Source organism: Glycine soja, chromosome 14, assembly GCF_004193775.1.
Source record: "Glycine soja cultivar W05 chromosome 14, ASM419377v2, whole genome shotgun sequence".
In the NCBI taxonomy this organism is placed as follows: domain Eukaryota; kingdom Viridiplantae; phylum Streptophyta; class Magnoliopsida; order Fabales; family Fabaceae; genus Glycine; species Glycine soja.
The window spans coordinates 107,006-123,132 of NC_041015.1; the positions used below are offsets into that span (position 1 = coordinate 107,006).

The 16,127-nt window shown below is 30.2% G+C and overlaps 1 protein-coding gene across 1 annotated transcript; it reads left to right on the top strand.

The window, feature by feature from the left end:
• Positions 1-12,855: 12,855 nt before the first annotated feature.
• LOC114383614 lies at positions 12,856-13,845 on the top strand. Its single transcript, XM_028343317.1, has one exon. The coding sequence runs from the start codon at positions 13,115-13,117 to the stop codon at positions 13,490-13,492; it is 378 nt and encodes a 125-aa protein (XP_028199118.1). The 5' UTR covers positions 12,856-13,114; the 3' UTR covers positions 13,493-13,845.
• Positions 13,846-16,127: the final 2,282 nt, after the last annotated feature.

Consider the following 16,127-nt stretch of genomic DNA (forward strand, 5'->3'; position numbering starts at 1 on the left):
ACTTTTACTGATCCATTATCAAGTTGATACTACTACCTAGGAAAATACATAAATGCATCTCTCAACAACTAGGCATAATAGCCCTTCGGTTTTAGATGAGACCTGCACATGCATATTATATTATGAATGCATGGCTTAACTCATTAGCGAACTGTTTCAAGGAGCAACTTCCTAATCTCTACACACCATGGTAAATTGTAGTTTACTTGGTAAAATTCAGCTTCAGTGTAATTAATTACTTAGCAATGACAAATATCATGAAGTCTTCATATTCAATTGATGGTCTATGCATAATATAAAGAACATGATCTGAAAGTTAGCTCCAATTACCATCTTAACTATTTAAGATATCTGGAGACCCTTATTGAAAGCTTCATTAAAGATAATCCTAGTTTGCATTGATTGAAATCCAGGTAACCATGATACAATTGCCATTAGAGGCATAACAATAACCCAAACAACAAATCATATATAACCCGACATCATTTTCTTGCATTTTTCAATTTAACATAGCAACCATAGGCTACTGTGGTTATTCTTTAACAAGAAAAGAAAAAAAAAACTCTCACTCCAAATTACATCTATGCAAAGGATAAGCTTATTACTTATCAAGTTATTATTATGATGTCACTTATAAGACAACATCCTAACTACATCAACAAAACTGCTTTGTACATGTTAGTTTCTATTCATGAGTTAGTTTGATGACGAATATTTGCAAGGAAATAACATTTTACCTCCAATTTATGGTTCTTTTTGTAGGAATTGTACATATTTTTTTGTTTAGTGTGATTTTATAGAGTATTATAGAGTAGATACTCCAATTTTGTGAATTAATGTTGAATCCAACTTTGTTTTAGGCCAAAGAAGAAAACGTTCAAGTAGCTAATAACTCGCTCAGCGAGGCAGATCCACTCAGCGAGTGGCATCCGCTTAGCGAGGCATACAGCTCGCTTAGCGGATTGGGAAACCCTAGAAGAGAATAAGTTAGAGATGTGCTCACCCAACGCGCAGCCAGCCTGCCCAGCGAGGACGTTGTCTCTTCTCGCGCTCAATACGCCCAGTCTCGCTAAGCCAAAATTCACTTACTCTCGCTTAGCGAGCCAGTCTCGCTAAGCAAGCCTTCGGAAGCCGAAAGGTCCAAGGGCCTTTAAAACACTGAAGTTGGCAGAAATAAATAGAGTTTTGGGAGATAACGCATATTTTGAAGAACACAAGATAGAAAGAGAGCAGTATATAGAGCTTAGGTTAGAAGGAGTGAAGTTTAGGGTTTAGAGGTTGAAGGAGACATCCTCCACCATCTTTTGCCATTTTCCCTCACTCAAAGCTATTTCTTCCTTGTATTGTGAGATTGCATTGCTTGTAATGGAAGGCTAAGCCTATTTGTTGGGGAGTTCTGCTAAAAAACCTTGATGTAACATTCTTTAACTATCTATTTAATTTTATTTCTATGTGTTCATTGCTTCTATCTATGCTTATTTTACATGCTTGTGGCTTGATCACCCATTTGTATGTATAGTTAGGATTTTTAGCATTGGGAAATGCTTTAAAGCCTTAGAACTTGGTAGAGCAAGCTAAAAATCTGTATGTCTAGGAATGGAGTACAGTGATCTAGTCCATTTTATGTTGTAGGCTTAATGCAACTCTTTTAGACTAAGTTTGTTGAGGGATCAAGGATGAAGTTTAAAGAGAGTTAGGCTCATTCACTAGAGGAATCTTGGTTTAAGTCGTTTCTCAGCATAAGAATACTAAGATAAGTTAAATAGAGAAAAATACATATTAACATCAAGAGAAATTCAGTAAAACAACCCAACACTTTTTACTTGATAGTTTTCACCTTCATAATTTAGATATTTAGTTTATGCTCAAATAGATTTTAGTCCAGAATCCAACTTGATTTTTACTTTACTTTTAATCCATACAAATGTTTGCAGACTGTACAATGTCTGAGTGAAACAAATTCCCTGAGGATACGATACTCGGTCTTACCATTTTATATTACTTGAATGAATCGCTACACTTGCTGACCTCTGAACAGTACATTACGAATTAAGACCATTATGGTGAATTGAACCCAAGCAAGTCAATCAAAACTATTTTGTACATCTAAACTCATCCAAAACATTTAACGACACACACGTGCACACATACACAACTATATTTTCTCCAAGGTCAATGCTCATTAAACTTTAAAAAGTTCCAGCAGCCAAATTACACTTGCCCATAACATCTAACACTAGATCTGAAGTGTAAATTTCAGTTAATAACTTCAATATTCGAAGGCTCATTCAAATGTTAATCATTAAAGTGAAAATCACAAGCATCAATTTCCAATATCTTTAACCAAACACATTAATCAACCAACAACAGAAAAAGTTCCTCACCCCTTCAACCAAATCAGCAACATCAACACCAAACATCCCAACTATATAATCATAAGTCAGAAAAACATCATCGAGCAAGTCATGCAAGAGTCCCACCACCACAATAGTGGAATTGGCACCAATCAAAGCCAGCAACACAACAGTCTCCAAACAATGCTGCAAGTAAGGATCCGTACTAGCCCGCATCTATAAAAAAACAAAATACACACATCAAGATCACACCTTTGACCTTCCAAATCCAGAACAAACACGCACAAAATAAGGTTAGTTTCATAATTCCATCTACCTGCCCTTTGTGTGCTTTCTCAACTTCACAAAAGGACTCAATAACAAACTCCTCATAAAAGATCTTGTCCCTCATTTACGCCCCAGTAAGCAATTTTTTAGCATAAGGCTCAAAGTGAAACCCACCATCCACGAAATTATCCTCCAAATTAAAGGTCAACTCATCAAACATAGCAAAAGAATCACCAACGTCTAAGTCAAAGTCCAAACATGAAGACCTCAACGCATTCCTCACAAACCCATCAAGCAAACCACTGGTCCCACCCCTGAAGCTTCTAATAGGGGTCAAAGAACCCATGAAACTTCTACCACTACTACTAGAAGAAACAAGACCATGAAACACTAACACTGGACTTTGATCCCTCTTCCACGAAGAACCTACAAATTTGGTTGGAGAATACGAGAAGGAACTGCTAATTCCTTTATCTCATCCTCTTCACCGAAGAATTTTGACAACAATGACGACGCGTGCTTCACCACCAAGAAAAAAGAAGCCAAATATTCAGGGGACCACATAGGCACCAAACAAATGTCTCCCTTGTAAAAATATTGAATTCGAGTATAAACTTGAACCAAAGGTCAAAGCCAAGTTCTACGTTTTCAATAAATGATTCACATTTGATTTGGAACCAGTTACCCTAAAGAACAATTGGGAATCAAACCCTAAAGAAATGAAAAGCACCAGAGAAAAGAGCAAAGTGTAAGGAGCACTCACCAGAACTAGCACAAGAGAATGTCACATGCTCTAACAAAAGAGGCCCACGCGTTCACCGACATAAGAGGTCAACAAATACACCGACAGAGTGTGATAGGTCTTGGAGAACTGGTTCGGAGAATGGTGGAGAAACACATGCTTGTTGGGAAAAAGACAACATTTGTTTTTATAAAAATCATTGTTGACAATTGATCAAACAACATCGATTTTTATAAAAACCAATGTTAACATATACACACAACATTAGGTTTTAAAAACCAATGTTAGCAATTGCTCAAACAACATCTATTTTTATAAAAGTCGATGTTAATAGTGCATGCAAAAATTGATGTTGACGAACTCAACTTATTTATAATTATGTCACCATATTTTTTTAACATCAATCAACTACTATTATACAAACAAGGCCCTGACGTTGCTGACCTGGACCTTTTTGCTTATGTGTCGCCATTTCCTGCATTCCAATTCCCGCCCAAAAATGCCACTGTCAGTCTATATTTCTTTTTGTCATTTTGTAATTAATGTGTTGCACTTACTAATGCGTTTATATATTTATTTTTGTCATTTTGTAATTAATGTGTTGCACTTACCGATGCGTTTATTCTGTCCCCAAGATGTTTGCATTTCCAATCCGCTTCTGTAACCGAAGGGTTGTGGGGTTAGAGTGTCATTCATATTTCCAACTCTGAACACTAATCCATTTTGATTCCCATCCTCTCTATATTCCTATTTCATTTCCCTATTGTGTCCACTAACCCTATCTGCATACGCCTTTTGTTTTTGGCAGGAAGAAGGAAGGTGACGAAAGAAGGAACGAGCTGAACAAGAAGAAGGTTCATTTTCTATCTATACCTATCTGCATACGCCTTTTGTTTATTGCGATTTTTATTTTCTGCCTTTTTTCTACCTCAGAGTTGTATGATTCCCTTATATAAATTTTATTTTATATGTGTTTCCGATACGTTTATGCTGGAAAAAATGTTTTTTCTCAGGGAAAGAAGAGAGAATGAAGTGCTTCCAAGGTGAAAGAAGTCACCACCAACCCAGAGTAGTGCTTCATTTTCTTGGAAGGGGAAAGAAGAGATTCCCTCCTCTATCGTTTCTCCTACTTCGTCCCACGTCCCTTCCCCTTTGTCACTACGATTTTAATTTTTGAGTTTTGTATTTTAGGAATCGAAACGGTTGGGAGGTGTGGGTAAGTTGCTTTTGGTGGGTTTCTTATTTCTATGTAAAAAAATTACATTATTCTCAAGTTCCTTCCTCACATATATGTTGATATAGGAATCGAAACGATTGGGAGGTGTGGGTAAGTTATTTTTGGTGGGTTTCTTATTTCTCTGTAAAAAAAATTTTACACTATTCTCAAGTTCCTTCCTCACAGATATGTCGATATAGGATATCTCTCATGCATTGCAGATTTGTTACAACTATTTCATATTTATTTTTAATTTTCTTCATTTTTGTTTTTTGGGGTATAATGGATTTCTTGATGTTTTTCATTTAAGGAATCAAGATGTTTTCTACAAGCAGCAAGAAGCCGTGGGTAAGTGTCCATTCTCATCCCTCTTTTTTTATGATTAAAAATCTGCACATATTGTATGATACAAAAAAGGTCAAAAAATATTGATAATGTGTCTTTTGTTTGATTTAAGAAAAATAAAATTATTAGTGTACTCTAAACTTCTTACATGATTTATAGCTTTCTAAACTAATTAAAAACATACTGCTACTTGCAATTACTCTTTCTCAATGTTGTTGGTGCTCAACTGAGTCTATTATGAGGGGAAAATTTGAGTAGTGGTGGTGTTGATTTTATTTGCAATTTGACATTAAGTGTTTTTTAGTATTCAGTTTGTGTAGAAGTAGTTATTGTGTTATTTTGTTAGGACTAAAATGCTCAGCATAAAGTGACATTATAGTTACGTATGTCAAATAAATTTAGGAACATGTGATTTTAAATTTGAAAGTGAACAATGTAGTTGTATGGAATAGAGACACTTTATACTAATTTATGAATTGTCAATCATACATATGAGTATGCCAAGATTATACCAAATTATAAGTTACTTATCATAGATAGTACCTGATAATTGATTAACTATCAAATTTTGTTTCAATAAGCAAAAACTTTGAAGCGTCATTGGTCATCAAAGGAGGATGAAAAACTTGAGGCATATAACTAAGTATGTTCATCGATGGCTAAGCTCGATTCCTAAGCAAGTAGGTACTCCAACACTCTACCACTATTATTATTATTTTATATTAACTTTTTTCTCTACTGTTGCTATTAGGTTATTATATTAGTGGATATTAGATATTACTTTAGATATTGAAAGATATGTAATCATTAAAACGACTTGACTTGAATAGTTGTTTCCTAATACCCAATAATAATAATAATAATGATAATAAATGTATAAGAATGTCTACGGAGTCTAAAAGCCATGCAATGATTATAGTTATCGGGAATTATTATTAGATTGTTAGATTAAATTTTTAAAATAATTAATGAATTAATGAATATTTAATGTTAATTATATTAGATTAGACATCACTTCAGGAGCAGTTTCCCAATGTCCATTTACGATTGAGTAGTTACATCAAGTAATTGACCGGTAGTCTAAAAACCATGCATTTATACATATAATAAATAATAAATAATTAGTATAATAAGAACATGATTAAATAAATTGTGGGTAGTCTAAAAGCCATGCAATTATGATAGTTATCGGGAATGATTATTACGTTCTTACATTACAAGGGCAGTCCATGTATACATTTAAATCATAATTATTGATGCTGCATTTGTTGAATTATCGTACATTACATTAAAAAAATGTTAATGCATATTTAATGTTAATTATATTCTATTCTAATAACCACCATGTATAGTAGTTACATCAAGTAAATGAGCGACAATCTAAAAGTCATGCATTTAAACATATAATAAATAATAAGTATAATAATAACATAATTAAATAAATTATCGGTAGTCTAAAAGTCATGCAATTATTATAGTTATCGGAAATGATTATTAAGTTGTTAGACTACAAGGACAGTTCATGTATACATTTAAAGCATGATTATTGATGGTGAATTTATTGAATTATTGTACATTACATTTAATTTTTTAATGCATATTTAATGTTAATTATATTCTATTCTAAATAACAACCAGGTATAGTAGTTACATCAAGTAAACAAGCGGTAGTCTACAAGTCATGCATTTATACATATAATAAATAATTTGTATAATAAGAACATGATTAAATAAATTGTTAAGGAAGTGATGAAGAACAAGCAAGAACAGCAACAACAGATGCAAAAAGTTATGTCATACACACAAATTGCAGCAGAATTGAAAGAGAAAGAGATGAGAAAGAACACACACACAAAATTAGGTGGTTCACCTTGAGAAAGGCTACATCCACGGGAGGGAAAACATAAAGCTTTTATTATTATGGTTGCAATATACAAATGGAAGCTTATCCCTTTTAAAATACAAGGCATCCTTGCCTTATATAGGCAGAGGACAAAACAGAAAAAAAAATAACAGAATAAACTTCCTTATGGATTTAGGTCACAGTCCAACATAAATTATGGCTAGTCTAAAAGCCATGCAATTATGATAGTTATCGGGAATGATTATTACGTTCTTAGATTACAAGGGTCGTCCATGTATACATTTAAATCATAATTATTGATGATGCATTTGTTGAATTATCGTACATTACATTTAAAAAAATTTAATTCATAATTAATTTTGATTATATTTCTATTCAATTAACCTCCATGTATATATTTAAAGCATGACTAATTAACTATTTTTTTTCTCATCCGCCAATAAAAAAGTCAAACTAGACATTTAATTGGCTATTCTTTAATTTATAAGAGATTTACTGCTCTAAAGATATCACTCATATCTAATTATTAGATTAGACATGACTTGAAAAGACAATATCCAATGCCCAATAACTGCTGCATATTTCAACAAGATAATTATCGGGAATCTAAAAGCCATGTAATTATACATATGAATTATGGGGACTCTAAAAGGCATATAATTCACTTCAGGAGCAGTTTGTCAATGCTCATTTACGACTGAGTAGTTACATCAAGTAAATGATCAGCCATCTAAAAGTCATGCATTTATACATATAATAAATAATAAAAATAATAAATAATCAGTATAATAAGAATATGATTAAATAAATTATAGATAGTCTAAAAGCCATGCAATTATGATAATTATCGGAAATGATTATTACATTCTTAGATTACAAGGGCAGTCTATGTATACATTTAAAGCAAATTATTGATGGTGAATTTATTGAATTATTGTACATTACATTTAAATTTTCTTAATGCATATTTAATGTTAATTATATTTTATTCTAATAACCACCATGTATAGTAGTTACATCAAGTAAATGAGCGACACCCTAAAAGTCATGCATTTATACATATAATAAATAATAAGTATAATAATAACATAATTAAATAAATTATGGGTAATCTAAAAGTCATGCAATTATTATAGTTATCAAAAATGATTATTACGTTGTTAGATTACAAGGGCAGTCCATGTATACATTTAAAGCATGATTATTGATGGTGAATTTATTGAATTATTGTACATTACATTTAAAAAAATTTAATTCATATTTAATGTTAATTATATTTTATTCAAATAACCTTCATGTATACATTTAAAGCATGACTAATTAACTGTTTTTTTTTTCTCATCAGTCAATAAAAAAGTCAAACTAGACATTTAATTGACTATTCTTTAATTTATAAGACATTTACTGCTTTGAAAGTATGACTCATCTAATTAATAGATTTGACGTGACTTGAAAGGACAATTCTCAATGCCCAATAACTGCATATTTCAACAAGATAATTATCGGGAATCTAAAAGTCATGTAATTATATATATGAATTATAAATTTTGGGGACTCTAAAAGGCATATAGTTCACTTAAGGAGCAGTCCATGTATACAATTAAAACATATGTATTGATGGTGAATTTATTGAATTATTATACATTACATTTAATTTTTTTTACTGCATATTTAATGTTAATTTTATTCTATTCTAAAAACCACCATGTCAATGGTTACTACATATATAAATGTTATCCAAAAAGTTGTACAACTAATACATAAGAAGATTTTGCTATAAACAATGTTTATAAGACTTTGTATTTTCAAATCAAAAAGTTTTTTAATAATACTTTTTTTAACAAAAACAAGATAAGACTAATAAATTGAAATATCTTTTTGTGAAATAACGAGGCTAGAGATACAAATATTTCACCATACTAGAGAGTCATCCGTGCCGATGCACAGACTAATACTAATATTTGAGTATTGATAAATGTAAATTATTCCTAGATGTATACAGTTTTGTAATTTTGTTTATTAGGATGATAATAATGTTAAACTATTGGTAGAAAAAAAAACATTAAATATAGTATGAATTTGAAACTAACCTCATTCTATTGTAAATAGTTTTGAATGGTACTGTTGTGATTATCGTTAGTAACACGTTGTTGCAGTGAATAAAAGATTGCACAATTAACAAAAATGAATGTATTGATTCATATATAGATAAGATTAGTGAACATTTAAAAATCCCAAGTAGGTTCCAAATGAATGTATTGATTGCATATATAGATAAGATTTCAACCAATCACAAATTCAATAAAATATATCAAATATTATGTATTTGTCTTTTGTCAAATCGCACAACACAATTAATGAGGAGTAGGTTCCAAATGACTGTAGCTTTCATAGAAAAACTGTCAACACAAATGATGAAGAGTACGTACGAAATTATTATAGCATTGATAGAAGTCTTAGCCTCATTCACAAAGATGTCTAATCATACACTTGGTGGGAAAATAAAAACACGAGGGAATGCAAAGTGACCCTTCTTTTTTTCTTTACTAGCTTCTAATGTATATTAATGTTGAAGAATATCAAAATCTTCACCCAACTTCTACAACATTAATTCTCATTCAACAATATTAATGCTGAAGAATATCAACATTAATTCACAAGATAAAAATCAAGTTGGGCACTCCCATCATACAATATTAATGTTTCCCAAATTCTTATTGTTACATATGCATTATCATTAATCAAATTCATTTTCTATCAAACTATACAATAACACATCCTATGTTTCCTACCTACAACATTATTGATTGACTTCATTTTCAACATATCAATTTATAATCAGAGAATTACAATACACTACATATTTAACTTTACCAGTACTTATACAACTTTCAACATGCACACTCTTTTGCAATTTGATTATGATCAAATCTCAAAATAATTTGATATAATAGCTTTATTTCTTTATGTTGTAGGGGAACAAAAACGACGGAAATGCTGCCAAATTAGTTATTAGGTCACAGCCACTCAAGCATTTTCACATCAATTTACTCCTTTTCAGGTTAGTATTGTATATATTAGCAACGTTCTATTTGGGATTTTTAAATGTTCAGTAATCTTATCTATATATGCAATCAATATATTTATTTTTGTTAATTGTGCAACCTCTCGTTGACTACAACATGTTACTAATGATAATCACTACAATACCATCTGAAACTATCTACAATTAGATGAGGTTAGTTTCATATTCTTACTGTATTTAATGTTTTTTTCTACCGATACTTCAACATTATTATCATTCCAATTAACAAAATTATAAAACTGTATACATGTAGTAATAATTTATATTTATCAATACTCAAAGATTAGTATTAGCCCGTGCATCGGCACGGGCGACTCTCTAATTTTTATAAAATCGATGTTAAATTGGTGACATTAAAGACATATTTTCTTGTAATGATTCTATTATCATGTTGTAATGTCTAAGTTGGTTTCTTATATGCTCTGACAAATGATAATGATTTTTTTTCCTACATATAAATTTTATTTATCCATTTCTTTTTGCTTGTTAATCATGGTTTTTTCTACATATTTATGCATAATATTATAATTTTTCATGAGTTAAGGCATGAACAAATCATTATTATGTTTTAGGATAAATAGTCACTTTTATTCCTAAATGTCTAATTCACTGACAAATATGTCTCTGAAAGATGAAAATACAAAATTTAGTCCCCGAAAGTGTAAAAATTGCGACAAATATATTTGATCGTTAACTTTCGCCCATCATCATTAATAAAATAACCTACCTGGCATAGAATGACGAATTTGTTACTGAAATGATTGTCAACATGGTCATACTGACTAGATTAGACAAAAATGTTAGTAAGATACATTTTTTGGATGCAAATATCAGTAATTTTTTATTGGATGAAAATATCAATATTTTTTTATTAGAGGAAAATGTCAGTATTTTTGTTGGACCTAAATATTAGTACATTCCATTGGACCAAACATGTTAATAAGTTATCATTATTAGACGAAAATCTCAGTAATTTATTATTGAACCTAAATATCAATATGTTTCTATTAGACTAATTTGTTAAACCCAAAATTTTATTTTATTTCAACCATAATTTATCTGTCATAATAGAAATTACCCAAAATAAACGTTGTACCATTTTACCAAAATAAAATATTGTAATAGTGTACCAATCATTACAAATTTTTCCAAATTATCCTAAAAGATAAATATATCTCATATTTCACTTATTTGAATATTGATTATTGTATTAACTATGACGGACAAAAGTTAACGACTAGATATATTTGTCGCACTTTTTACACTTTCGGGAACTAAATTTTATATTTTCATCTTTGAGGGACACATTTGTCAGCGAATTAGACATTCAAGGACAAAAGTGACTATTTACCCCTTCATATTCTCAAAGAGTGGAAACACGAACTATCAAGAAAATATTATATGACAAAGATGTCTCTATGTTGACAATTAGAAATGACCACGTTAGCAATTATTTCAGTGACAAATTCATCTCTCTGTGTCACGTAGGCTATTTTATTAACGGTGACAGAAACCACGTATATTTGTCGCACTTTTTACGCTTTCGGAAATAAATTTTTTATTTTCATCTTATAGGAACGCATTTGCCAAATTATACATTTAGGAATAAAAGTGACTATTTATTTCATATTTTACATGACGAACTGGTTCTTAAATAGTACATAGTATGATTTGATGTCAATTTTTTGCCCGTTAAGTTTTCAACTATATAGTTTTTACTTTTTTTTTAAAAAAATATTTATGAATGGAGTCCAACAAACTTGTTATTTAGAAAATATACTTAATCTCGTTCAAATAGTGTATAAAGTCAAATTCATGGGAGAGATTAATGGCACAAGAGACTTGGAAGTTGGCAATAAGAATAAATAGTATTTGGTATATATGCGGAGAAATCTCATAATTCAGCACTGATGAAAATTAATATCATGGATGTGAAGTTAGTCTTATATTGCTTAAGTTCACCATCAAATGGAAGATAATTGTTTATTGAACTTAATTTGTTCACGAGGTAGGAAGATAAAATACAAGTTGGTGAAAAAATATGATGAAAGTGGTAGCCAATACTCAAGGAGGGTACGTAATACCTATATATTCTCTTGAATTTTGAAATTCATTGTAACAACAAACAATATAGGATTTCTAGGGATCCATTAATGTTGGTGTTCACGAGGGGAACAATCTTAAAAGAAATATAATCTTAGAATCTTGGAAAACAACAAATTGTTTTCAACGTTTTCTGTACAAACCTTTGAAAACAAATTAAAAATAAAGTAACAGTTTTGTAAATAAAGGTTGAAAATAAAAAAAATAAAAACAGAAAACAAAGCTGCAGGTAAGCGCCCCCTAAAATTCAGAGATTCAAAGAATATATTTTATAAAGAGTTGGTGAATATATAAAAAGACAAATGTGAATATCATGATAGGAATTTAATGATGAATTTTGTTTTTATTAGGAACAAATGTATCATTTTTTTTTGTTTAAGACCTTAGAATTTACAAGCAAGTAGACCTTGATCAGTTTAACTTTTTTCTTGGTACACAAGCTAATTAAAGTAAAATACTTATAAACATATACTTATTTTCTATTTTATTTTATTTCAAATTATTTTTAAAATTTTGTTTTTTATTATATTCACTCATCACATTTATTATTTTTTATCACTATTTTTTTTCTTTTATACTCCAATCCACCAAAAAATAATATAAACTTATATATTTTTTTCCTTTGAATTAAGTCAAATAAACTCACTTAATTAAGGAGGTAAAATTCTCTGAGCATTCATATTCTTAATCAAGAATATATGACTTAAAAAATTTAGAAAATGTTTTTGCAATATATAAAAACAAAAAGTAAAAAGTATTTGAATGGAGCATTATTACAAAAAAAAAAAAAAAAAAAAACACGTGAGAGAAGAGCGGACAATTACATTGCCAACCAATGAAGCATTTGGATCTACTATTGAATTTGGCACAAAAACACCTCACGAAAGCGTCATTGGATTCAATGCGAGAGCAGACAAGTCCAGAAAAGTAAAATTAAATAGCAACACATCACCGAACAGAAGGCAATGGGTGGAGAGAGAGAAATGGCGAATGGTGAATGGTGAATGGTGAATGGTGAATGACCCCACAGAAGGAATAAAACAGGCTGTGGTAGAGCTGTAAACGTTCCATTTCACCACTCTTTATGATATGATATATTTTCTCCGAAAGCATAGCTTTGAGCAAACAGCAGAGCATAATGTTTGGCAGTACAAAGGCATCATCGCTGCCAGTGTCGTCGCGTTCAGAGGAAGGAGGCCTTCGCAGACGTCTTTCTTCGCTGTCTCTGAAGATCCAAGACAGCCCAACATGGTCATTTTCCAGATCCAAGTCCCTCTCATCCATGGGTGACTATGTAAGGACATGCTGGGCCTGGATCCTCTCCAGGAAGCTCATCTTTGCCACAGATCTCGAAATGAACGACCAGAAAACTAAGCTCCTTGGCTCCCACAACAGGGGCACTTGGAGCCATGTTTTCTATAAGCTGCGCTCTGAGATCAGAAGGTTCATCTCTACTTCTGATCACGCCACTCTTCCCAAAACCTACCACAGGTCCTCACCTCAAGTCTTCTCATAATTCCCTCCACATTTCTCAATGCTTCCTTCAAATAATTTACCTCTTTATTTCAGATCCACCGTGGAAATCATTACGTAAGCCAATTTTATGTACAATTCATTCTTCATGTTAATTTTGTTGCCCGTACGCAGTTAATTACGTGCATATTATATTAATTGTGGATTGTTATAATTAAATTTGTTGCCTAATGGAACAAATTAAACATCTTATTTTTAGGGTGCTTGTTGCATACTGTTATTATCTTGTAGTTGTATTGTATGGTGGATGTAGAACCTGCCAATTTTCTGTTTCTGAATCCCCTGCCCAAGTAATTCGTAAATAATGATAGCTGAATTCTAAACTTGTTGCCGTGAGATTGAAGTTTCCTCTCCCACGTCCTCCTATTTTCTCCTTTTTCATTACTCGTCGTCTGACGTCGTTTTACGTGGCGGTTATAGTATAATTAAGCTGCCATCCTTCCACGGTTATTATTGCTTTGTGTCGGTGCACTATTTCTTCTTTGTTTTCTGTTTTTTCTTTCTAAACAACAAATATAGCTTAATCCTAAATGCAATGCTTCGTTTGACAGTTGGCGGTAAGGAAGAAAATCACGTAGAGAAGAGAAATCGGTGAGAAACAAATAACGAGAAAACAAGTATGTAAGAAAATGAGTACATTTTTATATTGTTTTTGTAGGTACGATAAAAAAGAGAGAGAAATGCTTGATTTTATATATATATATTTGATTAGAAGGTGAAAAGAAAGAAAATAACGTTTTTGTTTAACAGATTATTTTTTAAAAAAACATAAGATTAAATGACAAAAGTATCAAATTTAGTAAAAATATACATTTAATAAAAAAATTTATCAAGAATAATTTTTATCAATTTATATGTTGAATTTAAAGTTTTCATAAAGTATAAGCAAATAGATACTATTATTAGATTAAATATCAACAAATGTTCAGTTTTAAAAAGTTTTATATTGTGAGCTTATAAAAAATTATCATTGATATAATTATTTTAAATAATTATTATAAAAATCAATAAATTTATTATATTTATTTTTTACTTTGGACCTCAATGTCCCCCCCACTCATGATTGTTCATAATCTTCTTCAATAGTCACCGGCACCAGTTAAAAAAACTGGAAAGTGCTCAATTTACAAATCTCATCACCATTTACACATTTTTTTTTTAATATTTTATATTTCAAGTTTATCAAATATTAATAAAAGCTAAAGGTTAAGATTTCATGTAGTTACAACAATTTAGTTCATGGATCATGAATGGTTCCAATAAAATAATTTTTATTTAATAATAAAAGTGTGAGTAAATAGTATATAAAATTACAATATAAAAGGTTCCACACTATTATTTAATTATATAACAATATGTTAAATTTATTAATTTTAATAATAATTATCTTAAAAGTTATATCAATAATAATTTATAATTGATTGAAAATGTAAGTTTAGGTGAATGGGACATAGATATTAAACTAAAAAGTATTTTGTGACCTAAATTAATGATGGCAACCCATTGAACATTTGAACCGGCCGTGTTTCTCAATTTTGTGAAAATTGCAGGTTGGTCCTTTGAAAAATATAGGGTGGCGAAGAAATTGTGATTTGGGGTTTTTGTTGCTTCATTTGCAAAGCAACATGCTATGATCTGAGCATGCATATCAAAGCGATAAATCCTTATTGAAGGACCACTTGTGGAGCTCAACTGCATTGAATAGTGGCGGGTGATGGGTCGAGGTAGAAAAATAATTAATTTAATCGATGGTAATATATATTTTTTTCAATTCTATTATTGTTATTAATATTTTTTTCTTTATCTCTAGTTGTGCGTTATTATAAACTATTTTTTAATATAAAAAATAATTAATATAAGAAATATTATAAATTAAGTCTTGAAATAAAAAGAATCCCATATCACTTATAAACCTTATAAATAGAAAAAGGAAGCATAACCTCTGATCCTAGATATAGAAAACATATAACCAAATCATCAAAATAAGAGAAAGTGATTATATTCCTAAAAAAAATAAAAAATGATTATATTAGTTATCTTTAATTAATACTAACAAATTCAAATTGTATTTCAAAAATATCCTTAAATGATGGTTAGATATATTGATACTATTCATAATCCAACAAATATTTTTTCAACCAGTAAGAATAAGTTATATTATTAATATCTCATTAAATACATCCATTTCGCATCATTTATCAAGGATATAACATAAAATTAGCCACTAGTAATTTAAAATTGATTATATATTTCTTATAATTAGGAAAAAATTTATCACCATTTGTTTCTTTAGCCGGAGGTAATATTTGATCAAAAGTTCAAACAGTTTACATCAAATTAAATTACATAACAGCTAGTTTTTTCTTTTTATTGAAGTAATGTTTGGACCAAACTTTTTCTAACACATTGTTTGATACTAAATTTATTTATTTATTCCACATTAATTATTTCATGAGAAAGCGAAAGAGACTAAAAATAAGCAGTACAACTTATTTTTAAAAAACTAATTTACTTGACAATTTTTAAAAGCTAATTCCCCCCTCTTTCTTTAATTAAAAGAAGTCCTTAATTTTTTACTCTATTTTTAAAGCTTTTATTTTGAACTTTCTTTAAAGCAA

Bases quoted from the DNA above. Each gene is read 5' to 3' on its own strand.
- LOC114383614 (XM_028343317.1), top strand. From the start codon at position 13,115: ATGTTTGGCAGTACAAAGGCATCATCGCTGCCAGTGTCGTCGCGTTCA.